The 23,568-nt window shown below is 37.2% G+C and overlaps 1 protein-coding gene across 17 annotated transcripts in view; it reads left to right on the top strand.

Moving 5' to 3' along the window:
• DMD (dystrophin) overlaps nt 1-23,568 on the top strand; it is a 2,358,181-nt gene that overhangs the window by 1,594,584 nt on the left and 740,029 nt on the right. For all 17 annotated transcript variants that reach the window (XM_057310259.1, XM_057309646.1, XM_048213297.2 and 14 more), the window contains 2 exons: nt 9,464-9,611; nt 11,812-11,961. In XM_057310259.1, coding sequence (XP_057166242.1) covers nt 9,464-9,611; nt 11,812-11,961 — 298 coding nt within the window. The remainder of the gene's footprint in view (nt 1-9,463; nt 9,612-11,811; nt 11,962-23,568) is intronic.

Genomic DNA, 23,568 nt, shown 5'->3' with positions numbered 1-23,568 from the left:
TGCAACCCTGTGGTGTTTTATTGGAGCATTCAGGCCATTCCCATTGAGAGTGATTATTGAGAGATATGATTTTAATGATGTCATGTTGCCTGTGAAGTCTTTGTTTGTATAGATTATAAATTTCTGTTCTATATCACTCTTGGGGCCTTTTTACTTTTTTTTTTTTAAGATTTTATTTATTTATTCGACAGAGATAGAGACAGCCAGCAAGAGAGGGAACACAAGCAGGGGGAGTGGGAGAGGAAGAAGCAGGCTCATAGCGGAGGAGCCTGATGTGGGGCTCGATCCCAGAACGCCGGGATCACGCCCTGAGCTGAAGGCAGACTCTTAACCTCTGTGCCACCCAGGCGCCCCGGGGCCTTTTTACTTTTATAGAACCCCCCCTTAATATCTCCTGTAGGGCTTGTTTGGTGGTTACAAATTTGGTCAGTTTCTGCCAATCCTGGAAGGTCCTTATCTCTCCATCAATTCTGAATGACAGCCTTGGTGGATAAAGGATCCTTGGCTGCATGTTTTTCTCTGAAAGAGCTTTAAAAATATCCTGCCAACCCTTCCTCTCATTCCAGGTCTGTGTAGACAGGTCTGACGTTATTCTGATATTTTCGCCTCTGTATGTGAGAAATTTCTTCACCCTGGCTGCTTTCAATACTGTATCCTTGGATCTAATATTTGTGATTTGCACTATGACGTGACGTGGTGTAGGTTTGTCGTGGTTGACCTTGTAAGGGGTCCTCTCTGCCTCTTGGACATGAATGCTTGTTTCCTTTGCTAGATTAGGGAAGTTTTCAGCTACAATTTGTTCAAATATCTCTTCTAGACCTCTCTCTTTCTCCGCTCCCTTGGGGATGCCAATGATTCTGACATTGGAACATTTCATTGAGTCAGTAATCTCCCGTAATGTATGTTCTTGAGATTGGATTTTTGGGGCCAATTTTGTGTTTTAACTTTCTCTTCTCCCATCCCATCTTCCAATTCACTAATTCGTTCTTCTGCCTCATTTACCCTGGCCGTCAGAGCATCTAGTTTTGACTGCATTTGATTCATAGCATTTTTAATTTCTGCCAGATTCGCTCTCATTTCCACCCTTAGAGATTCTATATTCTTGTTAATATTTTTGTTAATATTTTTTTCAAGTCTACACATCATCTTGACCATTGTTACTCTGAACTCCATTTCTGATCATTTGGTTATATCCATATCCATCAGCTCTGTGGCAGAGGCCACAGACTCATTATCTTTTCTTTGCTGGTGGGGGTGGATTTCTCCTCGTCATTCTGATGAGGAGAGGTTGCGGGGATGCCCAGAACCCAAATTACTGACCAGGACCCAGGCAGTGTGCACTTGTTTTATAGGGACCTTAGAGATGTAGGCTTCTTGATTTTTCAGCTTGCCTTCTGGGGGAGGGGCCTGCCACACTGATATTCAGGCAACCCTGTTTGGGTAGAGTCTCCGTGTCCCCTGTGAGGGGGGATGGGGATGGGCACAATGTGAGCCGGTTTTTCCGGGCTTTTGTTCTCTGGCAGCTTTCCCTGGCGGTTTTCTGTGACTCTTCTGAGAGTCAGAGCAGCAGTGGCCGAATCCCAGCCTCTGTCTCAGAACAGAGATTGCAGTCTTCTCTCCACTGAGCTCTCTTGGTCTCTTTAACTCTGCTTCTGTCGGTGCCACCAAAAACCCTGCAGCGTCCCGGGTTGTGCACCCCACAGCCGCTCTCCCAGCCCTCACTTCCAGGGTGCGCAGGTCTCTGTCCTTTGTGTTTCTAACACTGCCAGCCGCCTCCAGTTCCTGCGCGTGCTGCGCGTGCGCTCCGGAGCACCAGTTTTCAGTCTGGTCGTGCGCGTGCTCCCAAGCTCCCGGTTTTAGTCGAGCACACTGGAGCTCCGTTTCAGTCTGGTCGCGCGCGTTCCCAGCTCAAGGTCTCAGTCCGCTCTCCCTCGCGGGTGCCGGTCCTCGAGTCCGCCCGCTCCCCCCATGCAGGTGGCTACCGCTTCCCGGTGCCCGAACGCGTCGGCTCCCTCCCCCTTCCGTTTATCTTCCGATATCTATGCACGGTTTCATGGCTCCCCGCTTTGTACCTCAGTACTCAGCGCTGGAGATGTTCATTTGTAGAGATCCAGATGTGTCTTCCTGCGTCTCAGGCTGATTCCGTGGGTTCTCAGGATGGTCTGGTACCTATCCAGCTCCACTTAGGGGACCGGCTGAAAAAGGGGACCCCTACTCCCCCACCATCTTTTCCCTCCTCCTAAAAGTGAGTATTTAAAGAACTGTAGGTCGTTCACAATTTTCAGAGTTGTATCGATGAAAGAAATCACAAAGAAAGTGATACAATTTTATTTAGAAACAAAAATATAAAACTTCAAGAGGTAAAAGGGAAACTGGAAAATTATTCTCAATATTTTTTTAAATTTTTATTTTTTATCAAAGTAGATAATGTGAAAAGAGCTTTTACAAACAAAACACAGGAAAAATGGGCAAAAGACACAGCAGACAATAGATAGTAGAAGCAAATGACAAATAGAAATACACAAATTTTTTCAACTTTTCTATTAATAAAAAACAGAAAAAACATCCACAACAAACTATTTTTCTTCTATCAAGCATATAAATCATAATGTGCTGTAGTGGTAAATGTGTGTTGAGACAAGTGTTTTGTAACTGTTGTTAGAAGTGCATGAGTGTTCTTATTACCAGCATTGTGAAGAAATTTAGCAGTGTGTATCAAAATCCTTAGTGTTCTTATTGTGTACTTTTCTTCCTATTCTAAAGAAATTAGCAGATACATAAGTCAAACTGCATAAACAAATGTATTTTATAGAGTTATTTATTATAATGAAAAATAGGAGCCAAACTAAATGCCTAATAGTAAAAGAATGGTGAAATACGGTGTACCTACATATGGGTTATTACTCAGATTATAAAAATCAGTTTTTCAAAGAATAATTAATGACCTAAAGAAATGCAGTAGAATATTAAATTTGGAAAATTGGTACATAATGTTTGTAGAGTTTGATGGCAATTAAATATATAAATCTCAATTAAAATGAATAAGTACATTTTCCCTCTTTTTCTTGGCTGAATATTCCTGAAAGAAAAATATATGCAAATAATTAATTTGAGACGTGTTTGAAGTGGAGGTTGGGGATATTTGCTTTTAGAATTTCGTTCTAGCTTTTAGGTGCCTTTTTGGAGGGCGGTTTGATATTACTCTTTTTTTTTTTTTTTACTTTTGTGGGGGTTTTTTGGGTTTTTTTTGTAATAATTTTTTATTATGTTATGTTAGTCACCATACAGTATATCCTTAGTTTTTGATGTAAAGTTCCATGATTCATTATTTGCATATAACACCCAGTGCACCATGCAATACGTGCCCTCCTTAATACCCATCACCGGCCTATCCCAGTCCCCCACCCCCTCCCCTCTGAAGCCCTCAGTTTGTTTCCCAGAGTCCATAGTCTGTCATGGTTCATTACTCTTTCTTGCTCTTCAAGCTTTTGTTTGTTAGGTTTTGGATTTTTTCTCTCCCTGATATGGTCAATTTGTAGATGAAGGCTGAGAAAAGCTTTACCCATCTGTCTAGGTTTTACAAATGTAATCTGATTTTAGTAAAGTTTTAGTTAACTAAAAGAAGGAAAAAAAATGGTAGAAATAAGGTTGCTCTAAGTATTTGGGATACTGCAAGATGATGGAGCCAAATACTAAAGGTGACAAAGATTTGTGAAGGGAGGGAGGGAAAATGGGTGGAGGGAAGGAAGGAAAGAAGGAAGCAGGGAAGGAGGGAAGAGGAAGGAGAGAAAAGAAAAAGGAAGAATGATGAGGTAGACTGACACACACCCTTGAAACCTAGACCCAAGCGTTTGAACCACCTTAGAACTTCTAAAAAAACTAAAGGATGTCTATAATGGGATTTTTCCTCTTTAAGAATTGCTTCTCAGGCGAACGTCTGTGGAAAAATGGTTCGACTCCACATTCTAAAACAAGCTGTCAGCAAATGACACCAGCCACTTCCCCATAGGGTTTACTAAGAAGTGACAGCAGTATTATGTTTACTACCCGTGATTTCAACCTCCTCGGTACCCTGTGTCCCAGTCCATGTCAGAGGACCCAGATGGGATGAGATAGATTTGTAGGGAGTGCAGTTTTTCTCATGAGGCTCAGTTTTCTCCCTTCTCCCCTTTCATTTCTCTGAAGTCAAAGGTAGGGGCTTCAGGATCATCACGGAAAACAAGTATGTGGACTGCAAGAAGGGAGAGCCATGTTCTCTTTCAGCTGAGTGTTTATTGAGCTGAAGAACTCCTTCACAGGCCCCTGTAGCTTTTGGAGGGTCCAGAGGAATACTCTAGGCATCCCTTGGGCTTTCCACATCAAAAAAGGGAAGGTGGAGGACGAGCAGGAGCCACAGGTTACCCATACAGAAGACATCAGTGAATAGCTGTGCAATGGATTTTGTCTTTAATTTTTCGATTTAAAGAAGCAAGAGGGAGAATTGCTCATCATTAATCTGAAAATGAAGAAAGAATGAACTCAGAAGATGCCAAGTATGGAGTAAATTATTAGTGCAAAAGTTAGTTTACCATGTTTTATCCACCAACTTATTGCTGAGGACTCTGAAGTCTCTATTTCCAGCTCTTTAAGCTCCAGATCTCTTATTTTTTCTACTAGTAATTTTCCCTAAATGTCTGGTGCAATTCAGTGTACTCTCAGCTGGAATAAATACTGTCTACTCAGCTAGATAAGGTGGAAGTACTTATAGACCAGATGTAATTGTTGGGTGAAGAGTGCAGACTCCGGACCCAGATGACCCAGGACTGAATGTTGGATTGACGACTTAATAGCTATATGACCTTGGGCAAAATACTAAGCCAGATTTTCTTTCATCTGCAAATGAGAAAAGATGAATACCATCTCATAGTAATAATGTGGGGACTTGGTACTTGATTCAGTGGCTACCATAGTAACTGCTCAACAATTACTAGCCACTAATAGCAGTCTGTCTCCTTTTACCCACAAATCCTGTTGAATCTTCTACATTTTTCATGTATCCTGTCTTACCCTTTTCCTCTGTTAGGTCTTGATGACTTGAACTGTCATCACTTTATGCCTGTCCTTTTATGAGAGTCCTTATACTTGATTGCTCAGTCTCTTGTCCTACCACCTGTGCCCACATCCATTCTCCACAGGACAGCCAGAATGAGCTTTGGATGAAATCTTGTCCTACTCAAAACCTTTGAGTCATTCATCACCTACAGATTAAAAGAAAATGTTATAGGTACTTCGTAACCCAATGGCTAGCCACCTCACCAGCTTCATCTCCTGACCCTCCCTGTATAAATCTTGAATACTTTGCTAACCAGTAATGTCAACATTAGTCATTAATGTCCGCATCCTTACTTGTCATGTACAAGAGGGGCCAAAATATTTATCATTGCCAAAAACTCATGTAATCAAACATCAATTCCCATGGGAAGTAATGCTAAATCTTTATTGACTCTATTAATGGAAAATAAGCTCAAGCATCAGGCAGATAATGCCAATAATAATATCCATTCATAATTATAAGCTAAAGAGAACAGTAAACTGTCATTATATTACGAATTTTTTAAAAATCCTGAACCGACCAGCAACTTGGTAGCGGCCAAAAGAACCTGAGTCACTATGTCAGCTCTGGGGAGCTGTACAAATGAACTAAATTTCATCTATTGTAACCTGCACGTTTTATCACATTAAAATCACTGAAACCAGGATGACTTTTACAATCTCTGCTGGCCAGACCACATGTGGTTTGGAAGAAAATCCAAGAAACAGTGGTGGAGCCCTCTTAAGAAACCATCCTCAGATATGGTGTGGGTAAAGACAGAGGTCAATTACTCCGAAGGGAAAAGTGATATAGGAGAGGCAAGTTCTAAATACGAGAAAGTTTTAGGACTACCTCATCAATTTGTCACTTATGTTTTACTTTTTATGTGTATACAAGAGGAATATATGACAAAAATATAAAGAAATTTAAAGAACAACTTCTTAATCGAAGAAAGCCATTAAATATAAGTGTCATAGTTTAATCAGCACCATGCCTTTTCTACTTCACGCCTGGCAGAACTTAGGCTGGTATTGCATGACCTGCAAGTGAAGGTGTCTTCAATTTGGTGATATATTGTTGTACAGATAGGCGAGTAAATTTGACCATGTTTCAGCATCACTATTACAAAGAATGGGAAATATTCTTTAAGTTTTTATTTAAATTCTAATGAATCATGAGAGACTGTGGACTCTGGGAAATAAACTGAGGGCTTCAGAGGGGAGGGGGGTGGGGGAATGGGATAGGGCGGTGATGGTTATTAAGGAGGGCACATACTGCATGGTGCACTGGGTGTTATATGCAAATAATGAATCATGGAACACTACATCAAAAACTAAGGATATACTGTATGGTGACTAACATAACATAATAAAAAATTATTATAAAAAATAAAAAATAAATTCTAATTCATTAACATAACAGTATAATATTAGTTTCAGGTGTACAGTATAGGGATTCAGCACTTCCATACATCACCTGGTGCTCATCACGATGGGTGTACTTTTTAGTCCCTGTCACCTATCAGTATTACAAAGAATAGGAAGGATTCTTTTAAAATAGGAATGCATGTAAAATGGAAAAGAATGAGGGCAGAATTCATTCATTAATGCCACAGCTACTGATTTAGCATCTATTCTGTGCCAGGTATTGTTCCAGGAGCAAAGGTCACGGCAAAAAATAAAAATCTTTGCTGTCAGGAAGCTTAAGTTCATGTATGTGAGTAGACATTATATAAAATAACCAAATTATAGTGTTTGTTACATTTAGGAACTAGAAAGATAAAAACAGGGAGAAAGAATAGAAATTTGGGAGGAGAAGTGTAATTTTCAGTAGGGTCGTCAGGGAAGACCTACAGAAGGTGCAGGAGCCAGCCATAGTTGATATTTGAGGGAAGGACATTGTCAGCAGGAATATACAGCAAGTACAGAGACTCAGTAGTGGCGACCCAGGTAGTATATTCAAGGAGCACGGCAAGGAAGACAGAGGGCTCAAGAAGGATAAAAGAAATACAGAGTAGATGGAAATGAGGTCAAAGAAGTAAGGAGATTGGGGATCAGCAGATTTCCTAGATCAGTGCTGGTCAACAGAAAAATAAGGTGAGCCACATATGTAATTGAAATTTATATAGTTGCCACATCTATTTTTTTAAGAAAAGTAGGAACAAATGAAATGAATGCATTTCACTTAACCTAATATATTAAAAATATTATTTCAACCTGTACATCATACAGAAAGTATTAATGAAAAAAGAAAGTGTTAATGAGATGTTTTCCATTTTTTAAAATAGTTTTATATTTTACAGCAGTTGTAGGTTTTCAGCAAACTTGAGTAGAAGTACAGAGATAGAACAGTTTTTTTGTACTAAGTGTTTGAAATCTGGTGTATATTGTACACTTAAAGCACATCTCAGTTCCCCTTACAACATTTCAGGTGCTCAGTAGCCACATGGCACTACTGTATCTACTGTATTGGACAGCACAGATCTAGACCCTTGCAGAACACTGTAATGACTTTGGCTTTTCTGTGAATAAGTAGGGAAGCAATAGAAGAGTTTTGGCTGCAACAGTGGCATAGTATGACTTGGGTTTCTGTAGGATCCCAGAATATGACTTGAGATTTCATAAGGTCTGCTTTGTTGAGAATAGACAGGGAAGAGAATATCTGCTCACATGTGCTAGAACAGACTTTGGACAAACTCTCATCAAAGAGCAAAACTGAATATAGACAAGCATAAATTCAATAAGTGGACCGGTTTTGGGAAAGAGTGTAATAGTAATTCTCTCAACACTCTGTCTTTACACAGGCTATAAATGAGACACGCTGTGTCTTATTCCTACACGTGGGGATCTCTTGTTTCCTCTCATGGACTGTGAGATCATCAAGGCAAGGCACACCATATATCTATCTTTAATCCTAATGCCCAGTAGCCTTGGTGGAAGTTAGTAAGCCCTCAATAAATATTTGTTAAATCGAAACCCAAAAAACAGCTAAACATCCCCCCAAATGGAAACAACCCAGATGTCCACCAACAGAGGTATATATTTAAACAATTCAATACTCTACAGCCGAGAGAGTAAACATATTAAGCTATATACCACATGGTTGATTATTGTAAACATTATGTTGAGTGAAAGAGACAAGACACAGCAGAGTATATAGCATATCATTCCATATACTCAGTGTTCAAGATAAGACAACATAATTAAAGTTGACGGGATACTGGTTATACTTGGAGGTAGTGACTGGACAAGAGGGGCCTCTGGGCTTCTGATAACATTCTATTTTTCTGGTCATTTGTACACTTTTTAAAAATATCTTGAGGTATACAGCAGTCATAGGTGTACTTTCATATATATATGTATATATATATATATATATATATATAGCTACATGTGTGTGTATGTATATATATATATATATATATAAACTTTGTACTAATGTATGTGCTTATATATGTATTCAGTTGAAAGCTTACATACATATGTTCCATATATGTAGGAAAGTACACCTATGTATATGTAGTATCTCTCTCAAAAAAACAACAAAACAAAACATTATAAATTACCTGAGGTGAAGACCATTTTGTTCAACTGTGTTATGATTCAATATGTAAGAATAAATTTATGGCTAATTGAAAAACATACAGTATATATGGTTTTATAATTGAAAACTTCCGCTAGTATAACATATGTGATGTATTTTAACTCAGTTTTCCTCTTTCCTCAAGAAAGACTGTGAATCATAATTCAGAAAACATTTTGACATGTAAAAACTTAGTGTTCTTTTTGTTCCCTTGCTTTTACTTTTACCCTACAATTTCCCAGAAAGGTGTATTTTATTTAAGCATTTTAGAGCATGCAGCTTCACATGATGTGCTTATTCTAGTGCAGTGGCTCTCACCCAAGGGCAGTTTTGCTCCCAAGGGGATATTTGGTAGTGCCTTAAGACATTTTTGCTTGTCACAGTTGGGGGGGAAATGCTACTGGTATCTAATGGGGAAAGGCCAGGGATACTGCTAAGCCTCCTACAAGGCAGAGAACAGCCCCTCACAGCTAAGAATAATCCAACTCGAAATGTCAGTAGCACTGAGGTTGAAAAACACTGCTCTCATTTAATAACATAATGCTGGAATTTTAAAAAATGGAAGTTTTTTCATTACCAGTTTTAACCTCTTACATTTTAGAAGTTTTGGAGATTACTGAGGTTGCTTTGTTCAAAGTAAATGAATTTTCTTTAAAAAATTGTGTATTGTTAACATGTTTTTAATTATTTTCTTGAAAGTGTTACTGTGGTTTTTTTTGTTTGTTTCTGAGTTTTCTTAAAAGAAAAAGAAGAAGAAAGAAAAGTTTGAGAAATATGTTGTTTATAACAGTTTTATTCTTATTTCTCCAGGCTAGAGGAACAAAAGAATATCTTGTCAGAATTTCAAAGAGATGTAAATGAATTTGTTTTATGGTTGGAAGAAGCGGATAACGTTGCTAGTATTCCACTTGAACCTGGAAATGAGCAGCAGCTAAAAGAAAAACTTGAACAAGTCAAGGTAATTTTGTTTTCTAAAAACCCCCAGGGCCTACTTGTATAAAGAGTATATGAATCTATTTTTAAGGTATTTAATCATTGATTTCCTGCCCATTAGGTTATTGATAGTTCCTCACTAGGTTTCCTCAAAACTTTGTATTGTTTTAACCCAGTGTTTCCCAAAGAGTATTTTTTGGTAAAAAGTGTGTGTGTGTGTGTGTGTGTGTGTGTGTGTGTGTGTGTGTGTAAGTGTGTACAATGCATGACAGTATTTTGAAAACTAATTTGAAATTGATCTTAGACATATTGGAGAATTTTACAACTCCAAATTATTTCAAAAACTAGAGGGACTTTATAGAAATGAATCCCATTTCTTAGAAAAGATCTTAATTGCCAAATCAATCTATTTCAGCCTCTAATTAGAGACGTTCGATTTGCCTGAAACAGTGTTTGTTTTGTCTGGGAGTGGTTGGGGGTGCGTGGTGTTGGTTCACAGTCTATACTGGTTGAATAGACATCCAGCCTATTCAAGTGGCTTTTCATGCCTTCCTACTGCGAGGTCTGCTTATTACTGATTACCTCACCTGGCTGACTGACATGCACTGATTGTGCAGTTGAATTAACTTTCCTGGTTTTAGTTTTAGGAAAGAAACTTACTTCGATCTGTTTTACTATAATTCTTGAAGTGAAGGTGAAAAGGAAAGGGAAATTAACATTTAATCGTCCTCTATTATGTGCTAAGTATTAGATGTATTTACATCTGCCATTTATTTAATCTTCATATAAAACTTTCAAAATGGTTGCTGCTATTCTCATTTTACAAGGTCATATAATCAAAGGGAAATGGAATTGCTCCTTTATCAATGATTCAGTTGGTTTGTACTTGCAAATTAGACTCCAATGTCAACCACTTATTTCTGTGAAACAAGAAATTTGTACCTGAACAGGAGATAAAGCATAAAAATAAAATGCTTAGTTCAGTAAACAAATACTGAGTACCTACTCTATGTCAGATATGGCAAAAACAAAAAAAACCCACCAAGTTTTGGATCTATAGTTCATTTGAAGATGGGTATATCATAGAAAAATGAACTTAGTCTGTTCTTGAAAATTAATCTTTCCTAAATGTGTTGGGTGTTATATATAGCAATATGATTGATAACTCATTTAAGAGACATGTTTAGTGGCATTTACTTATTAATAAATATGCATTGATTTTCTTTTTTCCTTTGACAGTCTAGATCAGCACTAACAGAACTTTCTGTAATGATGGTAATGCTCTCTATTGTCTATTGCAGTAGCCACAAGCTATATGTGTCTTCTGAGTACTTGAAAGGTAGTGTGACCGGAGAACTGACTTTGTTATGTTATTGAAATTTAATTAATTTCAATTTAAGTAGCCCCATGTGGCTAGTGATACTATATTGGACAGTGTAGCTCTAGATGACACAAATAAATAAAGGACAGTTATTAACAACCATGGTGGTTTTGTAGGTCTTGGGAAAGGGCATTTATTATGGGAGACCGAATGAATAAAAGAAATTCAGGGATGTGGGGGAGTCAAAAATTAGGGTTCTTGAATGAAATTGCCCAAGTTGGAATCACAGCTCCATTGCTTGCTACTTTGTGTCCATGGAGCTTGTACTTAATCTCTCTGTTGGGATTTTATCTCTCTGTCTCAGCTTCCTTCTGTACAAGAGGAAGATAATAGGATCTACTTCATAGAATTATATTATCTCAGTTAATTTTTATATAATATGTGACGACGTTAACCCAGCGCCTGGTACCTGATATGGTCTCAATGTTAGTTAGCTCTCAAATTGATAATGCAGTTACTTAGTAGTAAATTATAGCATGGGCGCTTAATACCTGAGAGGATGCTGAATTTACCCAGATCGCTTTGATAGAAATGTGTTTTCAGACTCTTAACAATGCTCGGGGTGTTATTGTAGAGCTCATGATATCACGTGATACTGTTTTTCTTGAAAAGAATCTCCAAGGGATATGACATTCTGGCTCTTTCTAGGATAGGTTTTCTCCTTGGGAGCTGGTGCTCCAGTCCATCAGTTCTGCACGCTGTAGAAAGCGGTTGGTATTTGAGGTACCAATCCGCCTTCAGTCAAGTTACTTCGTTGTGAGAGACCAATCAATAGAGACAAAGACAAGATAGTTGAAATTGTGCTGTAATTCATTTTAAACGTTGTTGCATTTGTCTGTTTCAGTTACTGGCGGAAGAGTTGCCCCTGCGCCAGGGAATTCTAAAACAATTAAATGAAACTGGAGGAACAGTGCTTGTAAGTGCTCCCATAAGCCCAGAAGAGCAAGATAAACTTGAAAATAAGCTCAAGCAGACAAATCTTCAGTGGATAAAGGTTAGACATTACCTATCTCTGCCATCACATGTGTTAAATGTTGCCAGTGTTTGTTTTGTTTTGTGGGTGTTTTATTGCTGGAGTTGGGGGAGGGGAACTGGTATGTGGATTTGTGTGTTTTTTAACCCAACCATTTGATGTGGCTCCGTGATTCATTATGGATGGAAAGAATGGAGTTGTTGGACTGCAATACATTAATGACCAAATGCAAAAATATATACCATTGTTACTTTGCGTGAGTTATGCTAAAGAATTAGACTGGAAAAGGGATGAAGTAATTCAGCATTCAGGTGTATACTGACGGTGTTTAACCAAGATGGAGGTGGTCTGCTTCAACAAGTGTTATAAATCAAAATTACTTATCCTTAACTTATAGTATAGACTTAATCAGTGACTGATGTGGAAGGTGTTTTATGTATTTGTTTGTTTATTTGGTTACTTAGTTACTTAGTCACCTAACTTGTGTGTCTTTGTCTATCTTGGATCCCTTGTAAGTCTAATATTTTTAAATATTTATCAAATTAATACATACTTATTCTTGAAAACCAATGTCACATATGAATTTATCATGAAAACAACATCAGTCTGTGAAAAGGCAATTCTTTTCCCATTGTACTCCTGTGGCAACTTTGTCATAAATCACGTGAACATACATATGAATCTCCTCCTGCATTTTCTGTTCTCTGCCTTTTGACTGTGTCTGTCCTTCAACTGTCACCACACTGGCTTAGTAAGAATCATTTTTTAATAGCTCTACTGAGACATAATTCATATACCATACAATGCACCCATTTTAAAGTGTATAATTCAATGATTTGGGTGTATTTACTTTTGTTTACATTGTGGTAAAAAGGATATAACACAAAATTTGTCATTTTCATGATTTCTAAGTATACAATTCAGTGTCATGAATTATATTCACAATGTGCAACCATGACAAGTACCTATGTGCGAAAAATTTTCATCCCACCAAACAGAAATTCTGTAATCATCAAGCAGTAACTCTACAGCCTGCTACCCACCCACACAATCTCTAATCTACTCTGTCTCTCTGAATTTGCCCGTCCTAGAAGTTCATAAAAGTAGATTGATAATCTTTCTGTCCCTTTGTGTGTAAATTATTTCACTTAGCATGATGTTTTCAAGGTTCATCCATGTTGTAGCAGGTATCAGAATGTCATTCCTTTTTATAATGAGTAACGTTCCATCGTTTGCATATATGCAATTGTTTTGTTTGAGTTTTGGGGATCTGCTGATCTAAACCCTCCAGCTTTGTTCTTCTTAGTCCACATTGTCTTTGCTAGTTTTGGTTAATTGATTTAGCAAATACATTTTAGAACCGACTTGTCAATTTTCACTGAAGCCTGCCAGCGTAGTGACTGGTATTGTGTTGAATTTGTAGATCAGTTAACATCTTTACAATCCTGAGTCCTCTAATCTGTGAGAATGATATATCCCTTCATTTATTTAGGTCTTTTTGAATGCTTTTCTCGCCATATTTTGCAGCGTTCAGTCCAGAGGACCTGCACATCTTTTATTAGACTTCATTCCTAATATTTGACATTTTGATCCTATTTAATAGACGGGATTCATTTTGAATTTTATTTTCTCTTTGTTGTTGGTATATAAAAATATAATAGATTTTTGTGTATTACGCACATATTCATTGTCCTTGCTAAATTCACTTATTAATATTAATAGTTTTCAGAATCGTTTGCATTTTTTATGTGCACAGTTGTGTCATCAAACAGAAGTAGTTTCTCTCTTTTCAGTCCTTCGAATTTTATTTTATTTTTTGCATAGACTAGGACTTCCAATACAATGTTTAATAGAAGTGGCAATAATGAGAAACCTTGGCTCATTTCCTGTCTCAGGTGGAGAACTTTCAATAATTTATCATTAAATATTATGTTTGTTGTAGGACATTTTATAGGTTCTTTTAATCAAATTAAGGAATTTCTCCTTATTCCCAGTTCATGTTTTTATTATGAACAGGTATTGAATATATTCAAGTGGTTTTTCTGTATTTATTGAGTATATGATTTTTCTCCTTTGTGTGAATGCGGTAAACTATAGCCATTGGTTCTGGAATGTGAAATTACTCTGGGATTCCTGAAAGAAATCATACTGGTCATAGGTCTTGTACTACTTATAGATTGCTGGACTCATTTTCTAATATGTTATTTAGGATTTTTATATTGTTGTTTGTGACAGAAAATCATTTGTAATTTTTTTATAGTATCTTTCTCAAGTGTCGATAGCAATGTTAGACTAGTCATAAAAGCAAGTTGAAAAGTACTCTCTCTTTTTTTTTCTGGAAGGAATTGTTGAAGATTAGTGTTATTTCTTTCCAAGGTGTTTCAGAGAATTCAATTGTAAATCCATCTGATGATGAAGTTATTTTTTTTGTGGGAAAGTTTTTGATGATTGATTCAATTTCTTTAATAGATACAGGGATGGTGAGATTTTTCATTTCTTTGTAAGCTTTTGTAAGTTGTATCTTTCAAAGAATTTGTCTATTTCCATGTCTTTTTCTCTTTTTGGGTGGTAGGCTTTATTCATACAGCCAGCCAGTGGTCTTCTATATATTTATGTATAAGAATGAGAAAATAGACTGTGGGTACATCTTGTTGGCTGGGATATTTTCCTCTGTGTGCTAAGACAAAGTTGACCCTCTTGCTAAAAGATATCTTCAAATTCTGTACTGCAGTGGACTTTATTCTGGGATAGCCACAGCAACTGCTGAGATTCATTCCAGATACCAAGTTTAATTTCTTTGGGTATGAACAACACACTTCTTATTTGTCTTGATTCATATTTATTTTTGCTTGTAAGTAAATGTTAAGACCATTCATTGTGGTAGTTTTGAGCTAGAGGCAAAGTTCCATCTACAAACTTTACGTACCCAAATTTTAACCCACTTTTTAGCCCTTGCCATTATGGCATTTTTCCTCTAGTCTCCAGATTCTGCCAAGGTCAGATCCCCCTGTACCTAAGGCTATGCCTCTCTTTCTTTAAGAGTATTCATGTATCTCTACTCATATGTGCTTTTGACCTTCCAAAAATGTTTTAAAACCTCATATCCATTTTTGACCACAGTTCTACTGCCTTATTGAGCATATTTAATACCTGTTAATTTTGTTCCATCCAGAATATAAAACGAACTGTAATCCTTTAAACCAGGGGCAAATCCATGCCAAGAACATATTGCTGAACTATAATTTCCACATACTATAAAATGCCTTATTTCAAAAATGGGACAGTTATTTCTTAAGAATTACTTACTATTTATCAGCTCCCAACTGAATTGATAAGTATGGAAAAGTTATACTGAGAAAAGTTTCTTTATGTAGATGATGGGAAGGAATACTAGAGACTTCACTGTCGGGGGGTGGTATCCAATGTGGTGGCATGGGAAGATCCTGAACTCACCTCTTCCCATGGATACAGTGAATCTGCAGCTACATATGAAATAGTTCCCTGTGAAAAACACCTGAAAACTAGCTGAACAGTTCCACCACAATAAAGGAAAAAAGTGCCACATCAAGACAGGTAGGAGAGGCAGAGACACTGTCTCTCCAGAAACATCACCACTGGTGTGGCAACCCACTATCAGGATGGATTTCACAGAATGGGAACTTCTACCTGAGGAGAAACTGTTTCATTCAGGCACCTTAACCCGTGGGACCTACACCAGAGAGATGAGCCCCGAAAACATCTAGCTTTGAGAAACAATGGGCCTTACATACAGGAGATACCCAAAGGGCTGTAGGGAACTGAGATACTGCTCTTAAAGGGTTCACACATAGACTCACTTGCCCCAGGGCTAAGTGCAATGGCAACAGTTTGGAAAATGCTTAGACTGTTTGTGAAGGAGACCCATTTGCTAATCTTCAAGAATCAGCTAGAGGGGCATGGATTGGCTTGGAATCTCTCCCAGATGGAAGTGCTGGTGGGTGCCACTTTTGCACTCTCCCTTGCTAGCACAGGCAGCCTTACATAGTTCCTGAAATCTTTGACTACCCTGCTAAAGCAGGTGGGTGTGCCATACCCTTGCAACTCCTGCTACCCTACCAAAGCCATGAGCAACACATGGTTTCTGCCCTCTCCCACTGCCTTGCCAAAGCCAGCAGGTGTGCCTCATTCCTCTGATCTCCAGCTACCTTGCTAATGTCATCAGGTGTACGCCAGCCACACAGGGAACTCTCCGCGGTTGCCTAACTTTGATGGCCAGAAAGGCTTGCATTCCTGAGTCCTTTGGGACTGTAACAATCAGGGAGATCATTTTTTTGGCAGGCTGTCACCGCCAGGGCACAGCACAGACAGCAGACTAAAATACAGCCTAGTCTTTCTTCAAGAAAGACTATATTCTTAGAGCTTCAGCCTGAGGGACAGGCTCCAGGTTTGCCACAGATGTAGGGGCTACAGATGGGCTTTTAGGGAAGGTAGGTCAGGGGGCACCATCTGTGTCCTTTCTGGCAATCTCACTGTACCTCACCAGTACCTCTCAGAAATGACTTGATATACTTATCTGGTGCCGTTTTTTGTAACAGTCACACAGGGGACACTTCTGGATCTCCTGGTCTGGATGACATCAGGGTTCATGATTGTGGCCCCATAATAGGACTATATATATTTGCGTACTTTCAAAGCTGCAGCCTGAGAGTCTGGCTCCTAATCAGCCTAAAATTAAGAGCTGAACTCCCTCTCTTGGGAACAATAACAGGTCTTGGCACATTCTCAATGACTGGAACCTATCAAGAATAAATCAGGCTGCTTAGACAATTGTAGAGATTCAAGAAACAACCAAGGGCTAGGGCAGAGTTGAACGACAAGGTTCATCTCCTACACAAGGTCATTCCTTCAAGGCTGAGAGGGGTAGCCATTTCTCCTATACATAAAAGCAAACATAAAAAGTCATGTAATCATGAGGAAATAGAGGAATATGTTCCAAAGGAAAGAACAAGATAAAACATCAGAAAAAAAAATAATGACACGGAATTAAGTAATTCACCTGTTAGAGAGTTTAAGGGAATACTAATAAATTTACTCACCAGACTTGGGAGAACAGATGAATGTAGTGAGAACTTCAACAAAGAGGTAAAAGATATAAGGAAGTACCAAACAGAAGTCACAGAGCTGAGGAATACAAAAGCAGAACTGAAAAATACACTAGAGGCATTCAATAGCAACAAGACAAAACAGAAGAAATAATGAGTGAGCTAGAATACAGTGCAGTAGAACTCACTGAAACAGAGTGGCATATAGAAAAAAGAATTTTAAAAAGTTAATATAAATTAAGGCACCTTGGGACAGTAACATTCACATTATAGGGATCCAGAAGAAGAGAGAGAGAGAAAGTGGCAGAAAAATTACTTTAAGAAATAATGGCAGAAAACTAACCTAACCTGGAGAAGGGTATAAACATCCAGATCCAGGAATCCCAGAGAGTTACAAATGAAGTGAACTCAAAGATATTCACAATAAGACACATTATAATTAAAATGTCAAAAGTAAAGACAAAGACAGAATCTTAAAAAAACAACAAGAAAAAACAATATGTACAAGGGAAATCCCATAGAAGCTCAGCAGATTTTTTCAGCAGAAACTTTGAAAACCAGAAGAAAGGGACATGAGATATTCCAAATGCTAAGAGGAAAAAACTTCCAACCAAGAATACTTTACCTGGCAAGGTCATCGTGGAGAATTGAAGGAGAAATAAAGAGTTTTCCAGTTAAGCAGAAACTGAAGGAGTTCATCACCATTAAACTGGCCTTATAAGAAATGTTACAAGGGCTTCTTTAACCTGGAAAGAAAGGGCACCAATTAGTAACAAGAAAACATGAAAGTACGAATCTCACTGGTAATGGTAAATATATAGAAAAGGTAGTAGAATAACCACTTATAAAGTGAGCGTGAAGGTTGAAAGACAAAAGTAGTAAAAACAATTAAAACTGCAATAATTATTTAAAGGATATATAAAATAAAAGATGTAAAATAGAACAAAAACAAAATGGGAGTGAGTGTAAAAAAGTCAAGTTTTAGAATGCATTCATATTTAAGTTGTTATTAACTTAGAATAGACTTAGATATATAGGACGTTGTGAGAGCCCCATGTAACCACAGAGCAAGCAACTACAGCAGATGCACAAAAGATAATGAGAGAAGAATCTAAATATAACATTAAAGAGAGGCATCAAACCAAAAGGGAATAGAGTAAGAAAGGAACAGAGAAGGACTACAAAACAGTTGGAAAACAATTAACAAAATAACAATAATGCTATCAATAATTACTTTAAAAGTAAATGGACTAAATGTTCCAATCAAAAGGCATGGAGTAGCTGAATAGATAAATAAAAACAAGACCCATTTATATGCTGTCTAAAAGAGACTCACCTAAGATGTAAGAATACACTGAGACTGAAAGTGAAGAGATGGAAAGCAATATTTTATGCTAATGGAAACCAGACAAAAGCTAGGATACCTATACTTACCAGACAAAAGAGACTTTAAAATGAAGACTGTAGTAAAAGATAAATAAGGGCATTAAATGGTGGTAAAGGAGTCAGTCCAACAAGAGGATATAACATGAGCAAATATTTATGCACCCAACATACTTAGCACGTAAGTATATAGAGCAAACATTAACAGACCTAAAGGAAGAAATAGCAATACAAAATATGGTAATAGCAGGGGACCCTACTTACACCAGTGAATAAGTCATCAAGACAGAAAATCAGTAGGGGAACATTGGCCTTAACACATCAAACTGACAGACTTAATAGATATATACAGAATTTTCCACCCAAAGCAGCAGGCTTTATATCTTTAAGAGCACATGGTAAGTGCTTAAGTGAGTCAAGTCTCAATAAATTTAAGGAGACTGAAATCATGTCAAACATATTTTTCAACCACAATGGTATAAAACTAGAAATCAATTACAAGAAAAATGAAAAAATCACAAATATGTGGTGATTAGACAGTGTTCTACTCCATAACCAATGTGTCAATGAAGAAATCAAAGGAGAAATCAAAAAAATACTTTGAGACAAATTGCAATAGAAAAATAGCAATCCAAAATCTATGGGATGTAGCAAAAGCAGTTCTAAGAGGGATGTTCATAGTGGTACAATTTTACCTCATCCAAACTCATTTTATGAGGTCAGAATTACCCTGATCCCAAAACCAAACAAGGATACCACATTTATAAAGGAAGGGAGGAAGGGAGGAAAGACAGAGGGGAGGAGAGGAAGAGAGGGGAGAGGAGAGTAAAGGAAATTACAGGCCGATATTCCTGATGAATGTATATGCAAAAATCCCACAACAAAATATTAGCAACCTTAAACAATACATTAAAATGATCATACACCATGATCAAGTGGGATTTATTCCAGGCATACAAGAATAGTTCTACATCTACAAATCACAAATCACATTAACAAAATGAAGCATAAAAATTACATGATCATCTCAATAGATGGAGAAAAAGCATTTGACAAAATTCAACCACCATTTATGACCAAAAACTCTCAACAAAGTGGATATAGATGGAACATACCTCAACATAATAAAAGCCATATATCACTAAGTCCACAGCTAACGTCATACTCAATGGTGAAAAGCTGAAAGCTTTTTCTCTAAGATCAGGAATAAGACAAGGATGCCCACTCTTGCCACTTTTATTCAACATAGTATTGGAAGTCTTAGCCACAGTGGTTAAGCAGGAAAAAAGAAGTAAAAGGCATTCAAAGTGGAAAGGAAGAAATAAAATTGTCACTTTTTTGGGGACAACATGACTTTATATAGAATTTATTTTCTATATAGAATTTATAGAGAAAACTCTAAAGACTGCCCTAAAACTGTTAGAACTAAGAAACAAATTTAATAAACTTGCAGGGTACAGAATCAATCTACAAAAATCTATTGCATTTGTATATACTAACAATGAACTATCAGAAAGAGAAATTTTTTTAAAAGTTCCATTTACAATTTCATCAAAAAGAATGAAATACCTAGTAACAAATTTAACCAAGGAGGTGAAAAACCTGTGCTCTGAAAACTATAAAATATTAATGAAGGATACTGAAGAAGACATAAACAAATGGAAAGATATTCAATGCTCATGGATTGGAAAAAATTAATTTTGTTAAAATATACTACCCAAAACAATCTACAGATTCTTTAAAATCCCTATCAAAATTCCAATGACATTTTGACCAAAATATCACAAACAAACCAAAAATTTGTATGAAACCACAAAAGAACTCCAATAGCAAAAACGATCTTGAGAAAGAAAAGACAAAACCAGAGGCATCATGCTCCCTGATTTCAAATTATATTACAAAGCTATATTAATCAAAATACAGGGATATTGGTATAAAAATAGACAGATGAATAGAAGAAGATAGAGAGCCCAGAAAGAAACCCTTGTATATATTGTCAATTTACAAAACTTTACAACAAAGCAGTGGGGAAAGGACAGTCTCTTCAATAAATGGTGTTAGAAAAACTGGATAGCCACAAGCAAAAGAATGGACCTGGACCACTACCTTACAACGCACACAAAAATTTACTCAAAATGGATTGAAAACTTGAGCATGGGGCTTGAAATCATAAAACTTCTAAAAGAAATTATAAGTCTGAAATTCCTTAACACTGGTCTTGATGATGCTGTTTTAGATCTGACTCCAAAAGCAAAGGCAACAAAAGCAAAAATAAACAAATGGGACTACATCAAACTAAAAAGCTTCTGCACAACAAAGGCAACCACCAACAAAATGAAAAGGCAACCTACTGAATGGGAGAAAATATTTTCAATTCATAAATTCAGTAAGAGGTTAATATCCAAAATTATAAAGAATTCTGGCAACTCCATAGCAGGAAAACAAACAATCCAATTAAAAAATGACAGAGGACTTGAACATATTTCTAAAGAAGACATACAGATAGCTGACAGGCACATGAAAAGATGTTCAACATCACTAATCCTCAGGAAAATGAAAAGTAAAACCACAATGAGAGACCAAGGCATGAATATTAAAATGGCTATTATCAAAAAGACAAGAAATAACAAGTGTCGGAGAGGATGTGGAGAAAAGGGAACCTTAACGCCCTGTCAGTAGGAATGTGAACTGGGGCATCCACTATGGAATATAATATGGAAGTTCTTCAGAAATATTTTTTTTACAGTGACATCTGATCCAGCATCTACTTCTGGGTATTTATCTGAAGAAAAATAAAACCCTAAATCAAAAATACATATACACCCCTATGTTTATTGCAGCATTATTTACTGTAGTCAAAATATGGAAACAAACTAAGTGTCCTTCAATGGATGAATGGTTGAAGATGTGGTATATATATATATGTATACAATGGAATACTAGTCAGCCAATAAAAGGGAATGAAATCTTGCCATTTGTGGCAATATGGATGGACCTTGAAGGAATTGGGGTCAGTAAGATGAGACAAAGAAAGACAAATACTGCATGATTTCACTTATACGTGTGATCTGAAAAACAAAACTAACAAAACAAAACCCATGGGAAGAAAACAAGGAGGAAAGGTGCCCCAAAATGTTCCATATCTCAGTATATCTTGGTATCACAAAAGGAAAACAAAATTTATAATTGTAGGAAATGTGAAGAGAACTATTTTCAACTATAAAACAGGGGCGCCTGGGAGGCTCAGTCGGTTAAACGTCTGCCTTCAGCTCAGGTCATGATCTCAGGGTCCTGGGTTTGAGCCCTGCATCAGGCTCCCTGGGGAGCCTGCTTCTCCCTCTCCCGTTCCCTCCCATTCATAATCTCTCTCTCTCTCAAATAAATAAATAAAATCTTTAAGACAAAGCTATGAAACATACAATAGCAGCTTTATAGGACATGGGTCAAGGTTTTATCTATTCCACGGCAGAATAAAAAGTCAAATTTTTTTATGATACAAAATTAAAGCTATGACTATGAATACCATCTTGAATTATATTACTATTATCAAATATATTATTATGAATAATAAGAATAAATGTTAAGAGTGAATGAATAAGGATAAAATGAATAACTAATCTTATTCATTAGTCATAATAAAAATTATTTAATTGTCTCTTCTCAATCCCTATGCCACCCTATCCCTCTTGGTTTAAATTAAGAATAGAAAACAATCAGTGCTGGGGCACCTGGGTGGCTCAGTCGTTAAGCGTCTGCCTTCGGCTCAGGGCGTGATCCCGGCGTTCTGGGATCGAGCCCCACATCAGGCTCCTCCGCTGGGAGCCTGCTTCTTCCTCTCCCACTACCCCTGCTGTGTTCCCTCTCTCACTGGCTGTCTCTCTCTGTGTGTCAAATAAATAAATAAAATCTTAAAAAAAAATCAGTGCCAAATTTAATTTAGTACTCAAGTCAGCAGTTTTTGAAAAAATAAAGAAAGATGGTCACGATGATCAAGAGACAGTCCTGATCATCATTAAACCTCAAATTCTCAATCTAGAAAGAAGAAATAATGAGGACCCCTCCTTTTATTCTCTAGCCCCCTCCTCCATCTGAAGACTATAATGAGTGGTATAATTGTAACTAGTAAGTCAGGGTAGCTGGGATACAAATATGCCAATTCCTTAACATGCAGCTTCTCCAAAAACATCATGTCACAATCTCGAGTGGCAGGCGCCTTTCTCCCCACTAACTCTAATATGCTATATCCTGCGTATTAGCCAATTTAGCAATTGCTTTGGGACCTTTGTGTTTCATTAGAATAAAGAAAACAGCGATTGGAGGTAATATAGTTATTCCTTTACAGGAGTGATGGACCCTGTAATGAGTTCATTGCAAAACTGTGCTAACTTGTCTTGACCTGGATAGCTTCTCTTTATAGCAGAGATGGGAAATGTTGCTCCGAAGGGGGGTGGGAGATTGGGATAGGCCGGTGATGGGTATTAAGGAGGGCACATATCACATGGTGCACTGGGTGTTATACGCAAATAATGAATCATGGAACTTTACATCAAAAACTAAGGATATACTGTATGGTGACTAACATAACATAATAAAAAATTATTATTAAAAAAAAGGTGAATACAGGCCTTGGTTTAAGTTTATGGCTACCTCCAGATAAGGATCGTGAAGTGAAATCCTTGTTTTTTATCTAATACATATCTTGACCTTTGCAGTCTTTAATAATAATACCTTTAATATCCACAAAATGAAAATGCTTTAAAGCTAGCCTCTGTGTGTTGTTCTCTCTGAGTGTCTCACTCTGTAATCTTCATACGCATGTCTGACTCTGTATTGTTTTGAATATTTATCACTCTTCATATCTCTTTATATGTCCTCTGAACTTCTGTGTGGTGCGTGTGTGTGGGGGGGGGGGAATTCTCCCTTCTGACCTCTTCCCATCACTATCAGTCTCTTCCTATTTCCCTGTTACGTGTGTCTTTGCACATGAATTGGCATCTCTCTGTGTCTATCATAAATCTACTTATCTGAGTATATGTATGTCATTTTTGTTCTGCCCAGGTTAGTGTATGTGACATGTTATTTCCTGTTCTCTCTTCTAACCCTTTACCTTCTAATCTCTTTCATCTTCTTTGTCACTTTGTGTCTGCTTTCTTTATTCTTCATT

The sequence above is a fragment of the Ursus arctos genome, chromosome X, assembly GCF_023065955.2.
Source record: "Ursus arctos isolate Adak ecotype North America chromosome X, UrsArc2.0, whole genome shotgun sequence".
Taxonomy (NCBI): domain Eukaryota; kingdom Metazoa; phylum Chordata; class Mammalia; order Carnivora; family Ursidae; genus Ursus; species Ursus arctos.
This window is presented reverse-complemented; position numbering and strand designations above follow the sequence as displayed.